Source organism: Bos grunniens, chromosome 18 (genome assembly GCF_055505025.1).
Source record: "Bos grunniens cultivar Pamir isolate PY7600 chromosome 18, Bosgru_T2T1.0, whole genome shotgun sequence".
In the NCBI taxonomy this organism is placed as follows: domain Eukaryota; kingdom Metazoa; phylum Chordata; class Mammalia; order Artiodactyla; family Bovidae; genus Bos; species Bos grunniens.
This window is the reverse complement of record NC_141182.1, coordinates 63,993,621-64,011,683: the sequence shown is the minus strand read 5'-3', so window position 1 is coordinate 64,011,683 and position 18,063 is coordinate 63,993,621. Positions and strand designations below refer to the sequence as shown.

At 52.0% G+C, this 18,063-nt stretch overlaps 1 protein-coding gene across 1 annotated transcript; it reads right to left on the bottom strand.

Annotated features, from left to right (window-relative positions):
• Positions 1-3,237: 3,237 nt before the first annotated feature.
• GALP (galanin like peptide) lies at positions 3,238-9,492 on the bottom strand. Its single transcript, XM_086349763.1, has 6 exons — positions 9,293-9,492; positions 8,336-8,384; positions 7,265-7,345; positions 5,527-5,601; positions 3,931-4,015; positions 3,238-3,408 (listed from the first exon to the last, which is right to left on the bottom strand). The coding sequence occupies exons 1-5, from the start codon at positions 9,371-9,373 to the stop codon at positions 3,960-3,962; spliced, it is 342 nt and encodes a 113-aa protein (XP_086205889.1). The 5' UTR covers positions 9,374-9,492; the 3' UTR covers positions 3,238-3,408; positions 3,931-3,959.
• Between the last annotated feature and the right edge of the window lie 8,571 nt (positions 9,493-18,063).

The window sequence follows — 18,063 nt, the reverse complement described above, 5'->3', positions numbered from 1 at the left end:
AGAGCTCATTTGGAGCAGAATGGAGATAATGAAGTATTTCTTTTCAAAGAATCAGCGTTTTCTTCTATTAATTAGCCTGGGAATTTGTTGGGGGCAGCAAACTCAAGGATGATATTGTAATAGATATTGGTGTCTGGATGCTCGCACTTAAAAGCCAATACAGAGGCCAGGTTGGGGGAAAGAAAAGTTAGCTTTATTTTCGATGCCAGAAACTGTTGAAAGTGAAAGTGAAGTTGCTCAGTCATGTCCAACTCTTTGCGTCCCCGTGGACTGTAGCCTACCAGGTTCCCCCGTCCATGGCATTTTCTGGGCAAGAGTACTGGACTGGGTTGCCATTTCCTTCTCCAACAACTGTGGAGGGCGGGGCACTGTGGCCACTGCTGAGTTTTCCAAACTTGCTGACTTATTGAGTGCAACACTTTCACAGCATCATGTCTGAGGATTTGAAATAGCTCAACTGGAATTCCATCACCTCCACTAGCTTTGTTCATAGTGATTCTTCCTAAGGCCCACTTGACTTCACATTCCAGGCTGTCTGGCTCTAGGTGAGTGATCACACCTTCGGGATTATCTGGGTCGTGAAGATCTTTTTTGTATAGTTCTGTATATTCTTGCCTGGAGAAGGAAATGGCAACCCACTCCAGTGTTCTTTCCTGGAGAATCCCATGGACAGAGTAGCCTGGTAGGCTGCAGTCCATGGGGTCGCACAGAGTCGGACACGACTGAAGTGACTTGGCAGGCAGCAGGCAGTATATTCTTGCCAGCTCTTATTCATATCTTCTGCTTCTCTTGGGTCCATACCATTTCTGTCCTTTATTGTGCCCATCCTTGCATGAAATCTTCCCTTGGTAAATCCAAATCCTTTCTCACACCCTCAGAGGGCACCGCTCCTCACACTCTCTACCTTCTCCTCCACTCCCCAGCCACCTTGCACACCTGACCACACCAAGCCCAGCTGGCTTTGCCGTCTGGTTTCTAGGGTTTTCCTCCGCTGTCTGGAAAGTCCTTCCCCCGACACCCTCAGGTTGTCTTCCGATCTCCACACAATCAGTGGTTCTTTGGAGACGGACAGGCCTGGCTGTTGCTTTATCACCCGGCATCTCACTCCATCACCACGTTTCCTCAATAGCAGTTTCTCAGCCTCGGTATGTATTTTATTTTTAAATCCATTTATTTTCGGCTGTGCTGGGTCTTTGTTGCTGCTCAGGGCGCAGGGCTCCTCTCCAGTCCTGGGGCACAGGCTTCTCACTGCAGTGACCTCTCTTGTGCGGACCCCCGACTCTCGGGGCTCTGGGCTTCAGTAGTGGCGGCTCCCAGGCTCGGTGGTTGTGTCGCACGGCCTTAGTTGCTCTTGAGCCCTGGGACCTTCTCGGGTCAGGGATGGTACTCGTGTGCTCTCATTGGCAGGCACAGCCTTTACCTCCGAGCCCCCGGGGAAGCCCGTTATTCACTTTTCTTAAGTAGTACTTAACTGCGTCTGTGTTTTGAAGTCTTATTCATATTTCATGGTATTAATTTCTTGTGTTGATTCTTCGATAATGGTTCTAATACCCCTGTTTCTGAAGAGACCCAGTCTTTATATTCTATATTGCTTCTTTGAATTAGTTGCCTCCATCTTGGGCCTGTAAGTTAACATCCTTTGAGATAGAAGGAGGTGACAGAGGATGAGATGGTTTGATGCCATCACCGACTCAATGGACACGAGTTTGAGCAAAGTCCCGGGAGATAGTGAAGGACAGGGAAGCCTGGCGTGCTGCAGTCCATGGAGTTGCAAAGTGAAAGAAAGTGAAGTGGCTCTTTGTGACCCCATGGACTGTAGCCCACCAGGTTCCTCCCTCCATGGCATTTTCCAGTTAAGATTACTGCAGTGGGTTGCCATTCCCTTCTCCAGGGGATCTTCCCGACCCAGGGAACAAACCCACATCTCTTGCCTTGGCAGGCGGACTCTTTACCACTGAGCCTCCTGGGAAACCATGAGAGAAGCTGACACAATTCTGAGAATTAACCTAAGAAATGAAAACAAATGGACCCTGGAACTGAAGGTTAACTGTATCGACAACAATCAAGATGACACTGATCAGACCAGTGATGACCAGTTTCAGGATGATTGTCAGAGCTGACTGCGCTGTTTCTGCCTGTAGCCCCCTCCCTCCATCTATAAAAGCTGTTGCTCATTAATTGTCCGGGGTGGGAGGTGGAGGGAGTCAGTCCTTCCTCTTCCTTGTTGGAGAAGGAAATGGCAAACCAGTCCAGTACTCTTGCCTGGAAAATGCCATGGATGGAGGAGCCTAGTAGGCTACAGTCCACAGGGTCGCAAAGAGTTAGACATGACTGAGCAATTTCACTTTCAACAGTGGCTGGCATCCAGAATAATGCTAGCTTTCCTTTCCCCCAACCTGGCCTCTGTATTGGCTTTTAAGTGCGAGCAGCCAGACACCAATATCTATTACAATATCATCCTTGAGTTTGCTGCCCCCAACAAATTCCCAAGCTAATTAATAGAAGAAAACGCTGATTCTTTGAAAAGAAATACTTCATTATCTCCATTCTGCTCCAAATGAGCTCTCTTAATTTCTGCTGGAGGAGAGCCAGGTGGGATGAAAGAGTGCTACCTTGAAGAATCTTTTCAAGCAGAGACACCCTAGAATCTCAGTGTTCAAATGGGCATTAATATTACATTACCTAACAGTTCATAATTCCAAAAGAATACAGTTACTTTAAATGCTCAAGTGGGTACTCAGTCGCTTCAGTGGTGTCCAACTCGTTGCAACCCAACAGACCATAGCCTGCCAGGCTCCTCTGTTCATGGGATTCTCCAGGCAAGAATACTAGAGTGGGTTGCCATTCCCTTCTCCAAGGGATCTTCCCAACCCAGGGATCGAACATGGTTCTCCTGCATTGCAGGCAGATTCTTTACCATCTGAGCCACCAGAAAAGCCCCAAAATAAATAAAGAAAATAAAATATAATTTATATTTCAACTGTATTTCAATCGAAAAAGAGAGAGAGAAGACAAAGAAATACAGCCTATCCTCTGATTAGTAAGTTCTCTATCTGTGGATTCAACCAATGTAGATTGGAAAAAAAAAAAAAACCCACTCCAGTACTTTTGCCTGGAAAATCCCGTGGATGGAGGAGCCTGGTAGGCTGCAGTGCATGGGGTCACTAAGAGTCAGACACGACTGAAGCGACTTGGCAGCAGCAGATTGAAAAAAAAAACAAACAATTCTCCCAGTGCTTCAGATTTTCTTCCTGAGATTTTAATTTCACGATCTCAGTCTCAGTAGAGGGTGACGACACAGGGTTTCAGAAGAGCCAGAGGGGCAAAGGTTTGGAGCAGAAGTCTGGGAACATCTAGGAACCCAGGCATCTTCCTCCTTGAGGACTTTCTGGCCGAGCACGCCTGGATCTGTGCAAGAGAAAGACGCCAGTTTGAATGGTTCCATTCCCCACCGCTACCCCAGCCAGGTTCTGAGTGTTGTGGTGACCCAAGAGAGGAACCTCTCTTCGGTTCACCTCAGTTTTGACAACTCTCTCGAGGACAGAGAGCTCCTCCTCTCTGCCCTTGCTTCTTCTGCCGTCTCCTATTCGCCTACCCGCCTACTTTCCTCTTGCACTCCCATTTGGAGATGGTACATGGTGATGCTGGGGAGTGTTTTCAAGAGCCAGAGTGTAGCCGAGTTTGCAGTGGGAAGCAGTGAATCAGAAGGTGTCCCCTGTCTGGGCTTAGTAGTCCTCCACCAGATACTTGTCAAAGCATGTCCCAAAATAAGGTTGGGATGGAAGGAGGTGGAATTGAGGTTAAAAATCTAACTTGAGAACGGCAGGCAAAGCTGGGGCTTGATCGTTGGCTTTGTCTGTAGTCGGCTGGGTCAGTGGTATGTGAGCCTGCACTTGGTTAATTTAGTTCATTCATTTCACAGATATTTACCGAGCACCCACCATGCACCATCCATCGCACTAGGCAGTAAGCAAGACGGAGAAGGTCTCTCCACTCTCACGAAGCTTAGATTTTCCTGGAAGGAGACAGAGTATAAGTAGGTAAAACTATGAAGGAGGGAGAATCATATCGTGGTAAATGCTGCTAGTAAGTGGGTTCCCCTGGTGGCTCAGATGGTAAAGAATCTGCCTGCAATGTGGGACAGAGAGAAATAGATTAATGTCAGATCAAACGGGCAGGTGACCATTATATGGAAGAGGTGATGACTAAGCTGGTTTCTGAATGACACGAAGGATCTAGCCACGCAAAACTCTAGAAACAGAACTTCCTAGAGAGTTCCCTGGACGCCCAGTCGTTAGGACTTGGTTCCTTCACTGCTGTGGTTCCATCCCTGCTCGGGGAACTAAGATCCCGCCCGCAAGGGGCAAAGCACAGTCAAAAATTTAAAAAAGGAACAGAGCTTTCTAGATTGAAGCAAGACTGGGTGCCAAGATCCTAGAGTGAACAGACCCAGTGTTTCAAGAAACTCAGAAACCAAAGCTGGGACAGATCATGTTTGAGTATGAGTGTGCATGTGCCTACTCAGTCGCGTCTGACTCTGCGACCCCATGGACTGTAGCCCACCAGGCTCCTCTGTCCATGGGATTCTCCTGGCGAGAACACTGGAGTGGGTTGCCACGCCCTCCTCCGGGGGATCTTCCCCACCCAGGGATCGAACCCGAGTCTCTTACATCTCCTGCACTGGCAAGTGGATTCTCTACAACTCATACCACCTGGGAAGCCTTTGAGGATGAGTACAGAGTTCAGAGTGTAAAAGTTGGAAACAAAGATCTTATTTATTTTACTTAAAAAAAGATATTTATCTATCTGGCTGTGCTGGGTCTTAGTTGCAGCATGTGGGATCTTCACTGCTGTGTGAAATGGAAAGTCGCTCAGCCCGACTCTTTGTGACCCCATGGACTATTCTCCAGGCCAGAGCACTGGAGTGGGTAGCCTTTCCCTTCTCCAGGGGATCTTCCCAACCCAGCGATCGAACCCAGGTCTTCCCCATTGCTGGTGGATTCTTTACCAACTGAGCTATCAGGGAAGCCCTCACTGCTGTGGACAGGATTTTTTTTTTTTTTTTGGTTGCGGCATGCAAACTCTCAGTTGCAGCACGTGGGATGCAGTTCCCTGAATAAGGATTGAACCAGGGGCCACTGCATTAGGAGCTTGGAGTCTCAGCGACTGGGCCACCAGGGAAGTCCCCAGATCTTATTTAGGAAAGAGGTCAAGCTGGAGTGAACCTCGAGGTCAGAGGGAGGGATTGAGGTTCACATCTCAGCTAGAGCTAAACTGGAGGGTGATACTGGGGGAGGGGGCCAAGGTCCGGGCGTGGGGTCATAGCTGGAAACGGGCCAGAGTGTCAGGAAACGCCAGGGACTGTTTGAAATTAGAGGGGGACAGGAAGCTGAGCACGTGAGGTTGGGGCTAGGGCCTGTGGCTATAGGTGCGGGGCCCGTGGGTGAGCCCAGGGTCCTTCCCGCCTCCCCGAGCCTCCCAGCCCCGCTCCCCCCGCCCCACCTCTCACAGTTCCCCAGTCTTTACCTCCGGTCTCTGCTTTGGCAGCAGTCTCCCCCAGACTCCCGGAGGCCAGCAGAGACTGGGAGTAGGGGAGGCCGTCTAGGAAGAGAGACACATGTCAGTAAGCCTTTGGGGTTTTCGGTTTGGGACTGTGCGCTGTGCGGGTTTTTTTTTTTTTTTTTAATTCTGTCTTTATTTTTTGGGCTGTGCTGGGTCTTTGTTGCTGCAAGGGTTTTTTCTGGTTGTGCCGGATGGGGGCCGCTTTTCCTTGCGGTGTGGGGGCTCCTCTTATTGCGGAGCTTGGGCTTCGTGGCTCCGTGGCACGTGGGGTCTCCCCGGATAGAGGACAGAACGTGTGTCCTCTGCGTTGGAGGGCGGATTCTTAACCAGGGCAGTGCTGGTTTTACTTCCTTGATTTCCTTGGAATCATACACTACTTAGCAGTTCTCATCTAGGGGCCAACCAACGCCCCCTACTTCCTCCCCAGTCCCTCACCCCCTTCACCCGGGGATATTTGGCAATTTCCAGACACATTGTTGGTTGTCACAACTTGGAGGAACTACCACCATCTAATGAATGGAGACCCGTTGTTGCTGTTCACTCAGTCGTGTCCGACTCTTTGCGACCCCATGGACTGCAGCATGCCAGGATTCCCTCTCCATCACCAACTCCCAGAGCTTGCTCAGACTCGTGTCCATCATGTTGGCAATGCCATCCAACCCTCTCATCCTCTGTCGTCCCCTTCTCCCGCCTTCAATCCTTCCCAGTATCAGGGTCTTTTTAAATGAGTCAGGTCTTCGCATCAGGCGGCCAAAGTATTGGAGCTTCAGCTTCAGCATCAGTCCTTCCAATGAATATTCAGGACTGATCTCCTTTAGGATGGAATGGTTGGATCTCCCTGCAGCCCAAGGGACTCTCAAGAGTCTTTTCCAACACCACAGTTGAAAAGCATCCGTTATTAAACATCCCCTGACACACAGCGGTTCAGCCTCAAATGTAAACAGCGCTAAGGTTGAGCAACTCTGCCCGAGATACAGTTAAGTGCCCGCATCTGGTAGGTGGTGATGAAGAGCAGGTTCCCTTCAGGTCGCCCTGAGCCTTCTTGTGTCTACCCACATGTCCCGAGGCCACATGCCCCCAGGGTTCTCTCCATTGAGAGGCCAAAGGGGGAGAGGGGAGTCTCAGAGATGGTACCCAGCCAGGCACGACGAGGAGGTAAACAGGATCGGGGCTGAGCAAAGAGGAAGTGGATGGGGGGCCCTGCAAAGAGATACTTAGAACCACCGACACTCACCTGGCTCCCACCATCTGCCAGACCCTCTGCTAGGAATTTTCCATGCAGTCTCACTGACCACACTACAGAATTGTGAGGAGGCTTCATAACACCGTTTTAGGCGTTTGAAACAAACAGCATCACTCTCTCGTGTTCAGTCGTTCAGTCGTGTCCAACTCTGTGCGACTCCATGGACCGTAGCCCGCCAGGCTCCTCTGTCCATGGGATTCTCCAGGCAAAAACACTGGAGTGGGTTGCCATATCCTCTTCCAGGGGATCTTCCCGACCCAGGGATCGAACCCATGTCTCTTATGTCTCCTGCGTGGGCAGGTGGGTTCCCAGGGAAGCCCCAGTCAGTCTCCCAGGCTCCCTCAACTCGTGAGTGTCAGAGCAAAGGAGGGAGCCCACACACAGCGGGTTTCTGAAACCAGAGCCGGCAGGTGGGGCAGAGGGGATGGGGTGGGCCCTCCTTTTCCTGCCTTTACTCACCAATGGTTCTCCACAGGTCTAGGATCCCCAGGGTCGTCTTCTCCTTCTGGCCTCTGTCTGCCCTCGGGGGAGGGGGGAGCACTGCAAGGGGTGGGGAAGCAAGACCAGGAGGTCGTTAGAGGCAGAGAGGACACACAGCCGGTGGTCCCAGAGCACCGCTCGGGCGAGGGACGGAGCACGGGCTGACCAGGCGGGGGCGCAGCTCTGAGAGACAGACACCTGCCCGGTTACCCACCCCCCACCCCAGCCGGGGGAGACTCCTGAGAGCCCCTTGGCCTGCAAGGTCAAACCAGTCCACCCTAAAGGAGATCAACCCCGAATATTCACTGGAAGGACTGATGCTGAAGCTGAAGTTCCGATACTTTGGCCACCTGATGCGAAGAACTGACTCATTTGAAAAGACCCTGATGCTGGGAAAGACTGAAGGCAGGAGAAGGGGACACAGAGGATGGGATGGTTGGATGGCATCACCGACGCGATGGACATGAGTTGAGTAAACTCCGGGAGTTGGTGATGGACAGGGAGGTCTGGCATGCTGCAGTCCTTGGGGTCTAAGAGTCAGACACGACTGAATGACTGAACAACAAACAACCCGTAGGTGGCAGAACTGGGGCTTGAGCCCACCTGCGTCTGCAGCAAACCTCGAATGGTTTCTGCCACACTTCCTGGTGCCTGACCGACTGCACTGTCCCAAGAGCACGTCTCCAGTGGTACAGCAAGCGCCCAGTGAAGATGGGGAGGGGGGTCGGGCAGAGGGGACGGGGGATCGTGGCAGGAAGTGCTCCGGTCTGTCTGACCCTCACACAGTGTGGGGACAGCGTTGCGCCCGCTGTCACGGGCCGGGGAGCCGAGGCGTGGAGGCTGCACACCCGCCCCCGGGGGCAGAGCCGGGACTTGAAGCCAGCGCTCTGGCTCCGGGATCCCGGCGCACATCACTTCCCTAGACTAACCCCCAAGACCGGTCTGGAAATCAAGCCCATGGGCTTTGGGGGCCGGGGGCCATAGGGCTGGGAGTTTCGAGTTGCGAACACACGGCTCACAGGCGCCAGGCAGGGATGGAGAGTCACTCACCGGGACCCAGGAGGTAGCCGGCACTGTTGAGGGTCCAGCCTCCTCGCCCCTAGATAGAGATGAGAGAGACAAGGCTCAGAGAGATGGGAAGCGCAGTCTGCACGGCTGGGAGGACCTGGGTCAGCACACCGCCCGCCGCAGCTCAGTCACCACTCTGTGAAGTCGTTTGGCTTAATCTGTGTTTCCCCAGTGGCTCAGCAGTAAAGAACCCACCTGCAGTGCAGGAGACCTAAGAGTCGCAGGTTCAATCTCTGTGTTTCTGTGTCAGGAAGATCACAGGTTCAATCCCTGGGTCAGGAAGATCCTCTGGAGGGCACTGGAGGAGGGCATGGCAACCCACTCCAGGATTCTTGTCTGGAGAATCCCACGGACAGAGGAGCCTGGCAGGCTACAGTCCATGGGGTCGCAAAGAGTCAGACACAACTGAGTGACTAAAATTATTGTGGGCTTACTCTATGCCAGCGTGGGTTCTGAGGACTGATGTAGGGAGTCCAGTGCAAAATGAAGATACAGGGCCCCTCCAGGTGACTCTCCTGCTTGCTACAGCACTCAAAGTTTACATTGTTGGGAAGCTCTGCCTTAGAAGGCAGCTTTGGGCATCTCTGGGCCAACGCTAATCATTAGGGTGTTTTTGCTTTGGATAAGCTGAGCCCTGACCCCCTCGTATTCCACCTGTGATCTGTTCTAACCCGCCCCCCACCCCTGCCCTGGACCAGAGTGATGAATTCAGTCTTTCTTATTTAAGAAAAAAAAAATGTTTTTTTAAATTTTTGGCTGCACCGTGTGGCCTGTGGGATCTTAGTTCCCAGACAAGGGATCAAACCAGCACCCCCTGCATTGGAAACACAGAGTCTTAACCACTGGACCGCTAGGGACGTCCCTCTTGCCCAGCCAGGAAAGCTAGAGCTCCTTTCCCGGGAGGGCAGTGACAGGTGTGCAGTGACAGGTGGGTCTCACCCCGTGGACGGGGGCAGAGGCTGGAGTCTCGGCCAGGCTGAGGAGGACCGCAAGAAGGAGCAGGCGAACAGACAGAGGCATCTCAGGGCTGGAGGGCTGGGTGCTGCGGAATGCTGCAGAGAAAGGGCAGGGGGGTTATTTGCTAATTTTGCAGCTTGATTGGGGTATAACTGATACGAAAAAAAAAAGAAAAACATGAAACATGTTTAAAGAATGCCTCTTGGTGAGTGTGGACATGACCTTTCACCAATAACACCATCATTGCAATAGATGTATCCACCACCTTCAGAAATTTCTGTGGGTTTTTTTTCCCCTCAAAATTTATATTTTTTCCCCAAAGATCCCTCATGGTAAATGTCACATTGCGCTTGAAAATATGTGGTTTATTTTCAAATATCTTTTGATACTGATCTCTAGCATAATTCCACAGTGATAGAAGCACAGACTGTGTGATTTCAATACTTTTACACCATGAAATTTCTGCACCTTGTTTTATGTCCCTGGATGTGTTCCAGTGTCTCCTGGTTTATACTCTATGGGAACTTGAATACCATTTGTATCCTGCTGTTATGTGAAAATTGTATAAATCTTAATTACGTTGAATTGGTTCATAGTGCTTTTCAAGTCTACTATATCCTTCTACTTCTCTGTCGATTCATCCTATTAATTTTTGACAATTTGATATTGAAACTCCAACTAAAAATCTTAATTTGTCTATTAAAAAAAAAACTAATTACAGGAGTAGCCTTCGGGAGTGCGGCTGTGCGCCTGCGCTACGCCGAGTTCGGGAGTGCGGCTGTGCGCTTGCGCGGCACCGAGTACCAGCGGGCAGTTTGAATTTCGCTCCCGGAGCCGGATCTCGAGACCTTACGCTTCCGACCGAGATTGGGTGGGGGAGGGGGCGGTGTCTCGGCGCCTCGCGACCCCACCGAGTGGGCCCTTTGCTCCCGGACCCGCACGAGAGGCTTAAGGATGGCCTCAGATATTTAAAAAAAAAACAACTGTAATTACAGTGGAACTATACGTAACCTAGTTCTGTATTTTCCAAGTGTCCTGTAAAATGTGTGATCATACTTTCATAATTTAAAAAAATAAAAATTAAAAAACTTTTATTTTTAAATTTTTAATTGGAGGATAATTGCTTTACAGTGTTGCATTGGCTTCTGCCATATAGCTACATGAATCAGCGATAGGTACACACACGTCCCCTCCCTCTTGACCCTCCCTCCCATCCCACCCCTCGAGGTTGTCACAGAGCACTGGGTTGAGCTTCTGTGGGGTTTTGTTTTTTTTTTAAGATGCCACACGTAAGTGGGTCTGAGGCTCTGATGGCTCAGACGTAAAGTGTCTGCCTGCAATGTGGGAGACCCAGGTTTGATCCCTGGGTCAGACAGATCCCCTGGACAAGGAAATGGCAACCCATTCCATACTCTTGCCTGGAAAAATCTCATAGACAGGGGGGTCCATGGGGTCGTGAAGAGTCGGACACAACTGAGCGACTTCACTTTCACTTTTCATTTAAGTGGGCTTCCCTGGTAGCTCAGATGGTAGAGAATCTGCCTGAAATTTGAGAGACCAGGGTTCGATCCTTAGGTTGGAAAGATCCCTTGGAGAAGGGAATGGGTACTCACTCCAGTATTCTTGCCTGGAGAATCCCACGGATGGAGGAGCCTGGCACGCTACAGTCCTTGGGGTTGCAAAGAGTCGGACACAACTAAGCAACTAACACACACTTCACTTCACATGTAAGTGAAATCATACAGTACTTATCTTTCTCTGTCTCTTAATATACTGTAAAGTGCAGGATATCCTGTTGTTAACTGAAGGTTCATCTCTACATTTTGGGTCATAAATATATAATCAAGAATTAAAACGAACACTTCTGAATTTTTTAACTTTATGTGGAGCACATTTCTTTAAGTAAAATGAGAGTTGGTGGAGGGAGAATCCCAAAGTAAGTAAGTAACAGGATATTCAGTACATAGAATGTAAGTGTGTGTGCAAGTGTGAAAGTTGCTCAGTCATGTCTGAGTCTCGGACTACACAGTCCATGGAATTCTCCAGGCCAGAATACTGGAGTGGGTAGTCTCTCCCTTCTCCAGGGGATCTTCCCAACCCAGGGATCAAACCCAGGTCTCCCGCATTGCAGGCGGATTGTTTACCAGCTGAGCCACAAGGGAAGCCCAAGAATACTGGAGTGGGTAGCCTATCCCCTTCTCCAGCATATCTTCCCGACCCAGGAATCGAACCAGGGTCTCCTGCATTGCAGGGGGACTCTACCAACTTAGCTATCAGGGAAGCCCTGATACATAATACATAGTACATAGAATATGCCCCTCCAAACCCCGCAGTGCATGAGTGACCCGTTTCAGAACCAGAGAGGCCTGAATTGAGAGAGTAAGACTGACATAGATACACACCACCACGTGTAAAATAGCTAGCTAGTGGGGAGCTCAAGCCAGGGCTCTGTGATGTCCTAGAGGGGAAGAATAGGGGGGAGGCGGTGGGAGGAAGGCTCAAGACTCTTTGCGACCCCAAGGACTGCAGCCCACCAGGCTCCACTCTCCATGGGGTTTTCCGGCAAGAATGCCCAAGTGGGTAGCCACTCCATTCTCCAGGGGGTCTTCCCGACCCAGGGACCGAACCCAGGTCTCCTGCATTGCAGGCGGATTCTTTACCGTCTGAGCCACCAGGGAAGCCCCAGATAGCTAGTGGGAAGCTCAGCTTGGTGGTCTATGATGACCTTCTTCTTGGAGGGGTGGGATGGGGGTGGGATGGGAGGAAGGCTCAAGAGGGAGGCGGTCTATGTTCACATATAGCTGACTCCCGTCACCGCACAGCAGAAACCAACACAACCTTGGAAAGCACTCACTCATCCTCCAAATAAAAACCAGGGCCACGGACCACCACCGTGCCTCCCCTATCCACTCGCTAACCCGCCCCCAGCCCTGGAACGCCGCCTCCTCACTGGCCCCAGCCCCTGTCCCGGACCTCCCAGCCCCCTCCCTGCCTCACCTGTGTCCCTCCCCACCTCCCCCTCCCCTTCTCCGCATCCCCTCCCGCCTGCATCTCCATCCTCCCAGGACCCCAGCCTCCCCGCCTCGGTCTCACCTCGCTGGAGTGGGCAGACCCCGCCACCTTTCTCCTGTCGGCCGGTCTGGGTCCCAGCTCCCGAGAGACTCCAGCTTTTATGCCCGAGGAGGAGAGGCGGGCGGAGGGAAGCCGGAGGAGACTAGACGGGGAGAGAGGGCGTGGGGGGAGAAAGGCGGAGCGGAGCGCCCGCCCACAGGAGGGGTTTCTCAGGTCAGGACAAGGATGCTTCCCGGAAGGAAGATTTCTCTGCCCGTTTCCCCCGCAGACCTCGCAACCCGAGGTGTTTGCTCCGCATTTATCCAAGGACCCCCAGCCCACCTCCGCCTGGTGTCGGCGTTAGCGGGAAGGGGGCGGTGGACGGGGCTTGGGGAGGCGGGGTATTCTGGGTTCTCTGCACGCCCTTGACTTCTCTCCACCTGCCGGGGCACCCGGGCCACCTGTTTCCGTGTTTGTGGAGCGTCTCTCCTCGCCACACACCGGGAAATAAGCTCGTTGCAGGCCGGGGGCGGCGGGGCCCGGGGATGGGGGCGGTCACGTCCTGGGAGTCGCCAGCACGCGGCGCTAGCCAGGCGGGCCCCTTCGGCCGGGCTCGGAGGCTCTTCCGCGCGTCCTGACCCGGGAGGGCGCTTCCGCATCCACTGGGTGGAGGCCAAGGATGCTGCATCCTCCGGGGCAGAGGACAGCCCCCACCCCCAGCAAAGAACCACTGGACCTCCAGTGTCCGTAGTACAAGGATGGGAAACCCTGTGGCAACCCCTAAAACGGTCCCCAGAACCGAACAAATGTTGCTGGATGAACAAATGAAGAGTGTGTGTGTGTGTGTGATTGTGCGCTTGGTCTCTCTCCCGCTCCGTTTCGCTTCCTCCGTTCATCTGTCTGTTCCTTTCTCTGCCTCTGGGCCCCGGGACAGCAGCAGTTTTCCAGAGGAAAGACCCCGGAATCAAAGGGAAGGGGGCCCGGCCCGCTGGCTCTGCTCCCGGGCTTTCGACCGTCCTGGGGTCCTCGCGGGACTCGATGTCCTGGCTCTGAGATGAAGAGCCCGGGTTCAGCCCGGACTCGGGGGTCCTTGCTCCAGGTCCTCATCTCTACCCCAGCCCTACCACCCCCACTGCAGACCTTTCTGGACTGCCATGCCCGTCTGCCTCGCTTTTAAGAGGCTCAGGCTTTACCGACTGAGCTAGCCGGGAGACCACTCCCGCCTGCCTCAACCTTAAAAGCAAGACCCCCAGCGGGGAGGAGGGTGAGAAACAGCATCCCGGAAACCTAGTGCGTGCCTCCCCCGGGTGGCTCCCTCTCCCCTCTTCCCGGCTTCCTTCCCTTCTCATCTGGGGGGAGGGGGTGGTGTTCCGATTGCGAGAAGGTGACAAGGAGGTGTAAATGGCTCTGCTGGAAAAGAGCGGGAGCGGGGGAGGCTGTCGAGGATAAACCGGCTGATCTGAACCTGGCGGACCCGCTTCTCTGCGTGACCAGTGCCGTGAAAAGTGAAGCCATGGGGTCTGCATCTCACGCAAACAAACACACACACACAACCCGGATGATGTGGGGGACATGTCACTTTACATTTCTGTGACACAGCTGGACGTCTGTGGATGTGTGTATATGTGTGGACATCCATGCATCTGTGCAGATACCTAGCTAGGTAGCTACCTAGCGTATCTCCTATAAGAGCTATATCTCCTTTGAGTATTCCCCAAGTAGCAGTTGTTCAGTCGCTAAGTTGTGTCTGGACTGTTTGCGACCCGACCCCATCGACTGTAGCCTGCCAGGCTCCTCTGTCCATGGGATTCTCCAGGCAAGAAGACTGGAGTGGGTTGCCATGCCCTCCTCCAGGGGATCTTCCCGACCCAGGGAGCGAACCCATGTCTCTTGGGTCTCCTGCATTGGCAGGCGAATTCTTTACCGCCGAGCCACCTGGGAAGCCTTTTCTCATATAGGTTAACACAGAATTCCTTGCTTTTTTTGCGACAGTTTTCAGAAGCATGTCTCTGTACAGATAAGGCTCTGAATATGGATTTGCATACATACATATATCTCTCCAAGTGAAAGTCGCTCAGTCGTGTCTGACTCGGACTGGGGTCCGTGCAATTCTCCAGGCCAGAATACTGGAGTGGGCAGCCATTCCCTTCTCCAGGGGATCTTCCAAACCCAGGGATGGAACCCAGGTCTCCTGCATTGCAGGCGGATTCTTTACTGGCTGAGCCACCAGGGAAGCCCGTGTCTCTCCATCTCTTCCTTTAAACAGCCCCCAAGCCCTAAGGTGAAGTGGCTCAGTCGTGTCCGACTCTTTGCGACCCCACGGACTGTAGCCTACCAGGCTCTTCTATCCATGGGATTTTCCAGGCAAGAGTACTGGAGTGGGCTGCCATTTCCTTCCCCAAGCCCTAGGAGTTGTTATATCCCCCTGCCACCACGAGGGGGAGCCAAGCCCAGGACGATCCGGCACCTCCCAGAGTTTCCTGCGTCCCTTTGTTATTGTTTGGTGGGTGTGTTCAGAATACCTCCCGTTATGAGATTCGAAATCTAAAAAAAGGAAAAAAAAATGTTACAAATAGACCTACTTACAAAAGTATATATCGCAGTGCGATATATAACATAGGTAACTAGTAAGGACCCGCTGTACAGCACGGGAAACTCTGCTCAGTACTCTGCAACGGCCTATATAAGAGTCCTAAAAAACAGTGGCTATGTGTATATGCGTGGGCTTCCAGGGGGCTCAGAGGTAAAGAACACGCCTGCCAACGCAGGAGACACAGGTTCGATCCCTGGGCCGGAAGATCCCCTGGAGGAGGGAATGGCAACCCACTCCAGTCTTCTGGTCTGGAGAATTCCCTGGGCAGAGGAGCCTGGCGGGCTACAGTCCACGGGGTCGCAGAGAGTCGGACACGACTGAGCGACTCAACAACACCAATGTGTATATATATAACTGGCGCACTTTGCTGCACACCTGACACCAACACAACGCTGTAAATCAACTCTACTCCAGTGAAAATTAATTTTAACAAAAATAAAGAACTCTTTGCATGAGATCTCTCCTCTTGAAAAATCTTGAGGACTCCAGTCAGGGGTTCAGCAGACCTCTAGAACATACTCATCTAGCGTAACTGAGTGCCTTCTCCCCCCGTGCGCACGCACACACACACACACAAACACACACACACACACACACACACACACACACACACACACATGGCATGCATGAGAAATCAGCCAAGGGGGGAAACCAGGACGTTCACAAACACGTGGCGATTAGCCAGCCCACCGTGAACCACCACGGGGTCAAGGAAGAGATGGTGTGTGAAGTCAGGAAACACCCTGAGTTGGGCTGGCTGACTCAGACCTCCGCCAAGGCTTCCTCAGAGATTACAGCTCCCGCCCCCACGGTTACAGTTAAATTTTCATGAGTCGGGGGGAGGGGGCTTACAAGGCCAAGGTTAACAACAGTGACTGGCCCTCAGTGCTTTCATCCGGGGGGTGGCAGAGTATGCCAACCCCCTAAGGATGCCATGTTGGTATATTGATCACTCTGAGCCTAAGCACATGGGAAAAAAACACAAAAACATCAGGGAGAGACTTCCTCCCCGCCCCCCACCCTCCACACACACACACACACACACACACACACACACGCACGCACTTTTACTTCTGCTGGGAACACTTATGAACATCCAAAGGAACTGTTCATTTACTCCATTGGCTTTCTATCAAGTACTTGAAGAAGTGATATAGGAGGATTTAGTCTGGTCCCAACAAATAATATATTTAAGTGTCTACATTAGGATGAAGGTGTAAATTGAAAGACCGAGGAAAGAAAATTGCAGCAGGGAGCAGGAAGAACAGCTGGATTTTCTGTCTGCCGTCTCCTACTTTAGCATACTGAGAGAACACAGGGAGGTGAAGACAGGGTGGACAGGGGTGGGTAGGTTGGTAGATGGATGGCTGATAGATGAGAGGTAATTGATAGATGATATATAGCTGAAAGAGATGACAGATAATTGACAGATAATAGACGAGGCTTCCCTGATGGCTCAGATGGTTAAGGACCCACCTCAATGCACGAGACTCAGGAGACTTGGGTTTGATCCTTAGGTTGGAAAGATCCCCTGGAGGAGGGCATGGCAACCCACTCCAGTCTTCTTGCCTGGAGAATCCCATGGACAGAGGAGCCTGGTGGGCTACAGTCCATGGGGTCGGATCGCAAAGAGTCAGACATGACTTAGCGACTGAACAATAACAACTGCTACTTAGGGAGTACTCAAAGGAGATAGAGCTCTTATATCTCATAGGAGATACGGCTAGGTAGCTACATAGCTAGATATCTGCACAGATGCATGGACGGAAGGAAAAAACACATAGAAAGAGAGAAAGACAGCAAGGGTCAGAGAGAATGTGTGTGTGAACGTGTGCTTAGCCATTCAATCCTGCTGGACTCTTTGCAACCCTGTGGACTGTAGCCCAGCAGGCCCCTCTGTCCATGCCAGGCCCCTCTGTCCGTGGCATTTTCCAGGCAAGAATACTGGAGCTGGTTGCCATCCCTTTCTGCAGGGGATCTTCCTGCCTGACCTAGGGATCGAACCTGGGTCTCCTGCATTGCAGGCAGATTCTTTGCCCACTGAGCCACCTGGGAAGACTGTATTTGCTAATAACAGTTAAAGAAGAAGCAAGATTGTTTAACTCTTGCAGGCCTCTTGTGTGCAAATTCTGTTCACTCATTTCTGTTTTTGCTGCAGCTCGTTTCCCCGTTAGTTATTCCCTCCGTATCAGTGGAGGAAGGGAAACAGGCATGGTTCTTGTCTGGCTGAAGACATAAACTTCAGTTTTGCCCCATTTGGCAAATATCAGCTGTCTGGGCCAGGGGCCCTTCTATCCCCTACTTCAACCTCGTTCCCAGATCAGGGATCAATCCTGAGCCCTCTGTGTTGGAAGCTTGAAGTCTTAACCACTGGACCATCAGGGAAGTCTCCGTTCTGAGGTTCTTAGTATATATTTCCAAATTACCTTCAACAATAGGGGACCAGTCTGCCATACCGCCAGCACTATGGGAAGGTCCCCACTCCGCCTGGGAGAGTCACCTATTTTGAGAGAAGTTTAGTGAGAAAGACGTGAGCATTGCCAGTGCCAAAGAAATCGGTGGATTTTTAAAACAAGGATGGGTGGCTGAGGCTGACAATCGTGTTATCAGTAGGGGCAAGATGTCTGAGAGACAGCGGGAGAGCAACCCGTGGTCAGGAAGCGTCATTTCCTAGCTGACCCCCAGAGCACATTTCTGTGAGAAGCTGGTGAGTCAGAATGCGGTGGAGTCCAGGAGGGGTCAGGATGTTGAGGGCAGCCTGTGAAAAGCTTCGCTGGTGTTGATCGTGCCTTCACGCCGGGGCCTCAAGTGGAGTGACGTCAGGCGGGGGGCGGAGGGGGGTCGTGCTGATCCATCCTGGAGCCTGCAAAGGTGGGCGCGTCCCGGGGTCCCGAAGCCGACAGCAGCCAGGACGCAGAGTTCAGGAGACAGCATGGCCTAGCCTTTAACGGGTGAGTGGGCCAGAAGCTGTGGACATTTTTTCCAACCTTTTTTTACTGAACTATAGTTGACTTACAATGCTGTGTTCGTTTAGGCTATACAGCAAAACGACTCAGTTATACCCTACTGCCATCACTGTTGCTGTTCAGTCGCCCAGTCGTGTCCGATT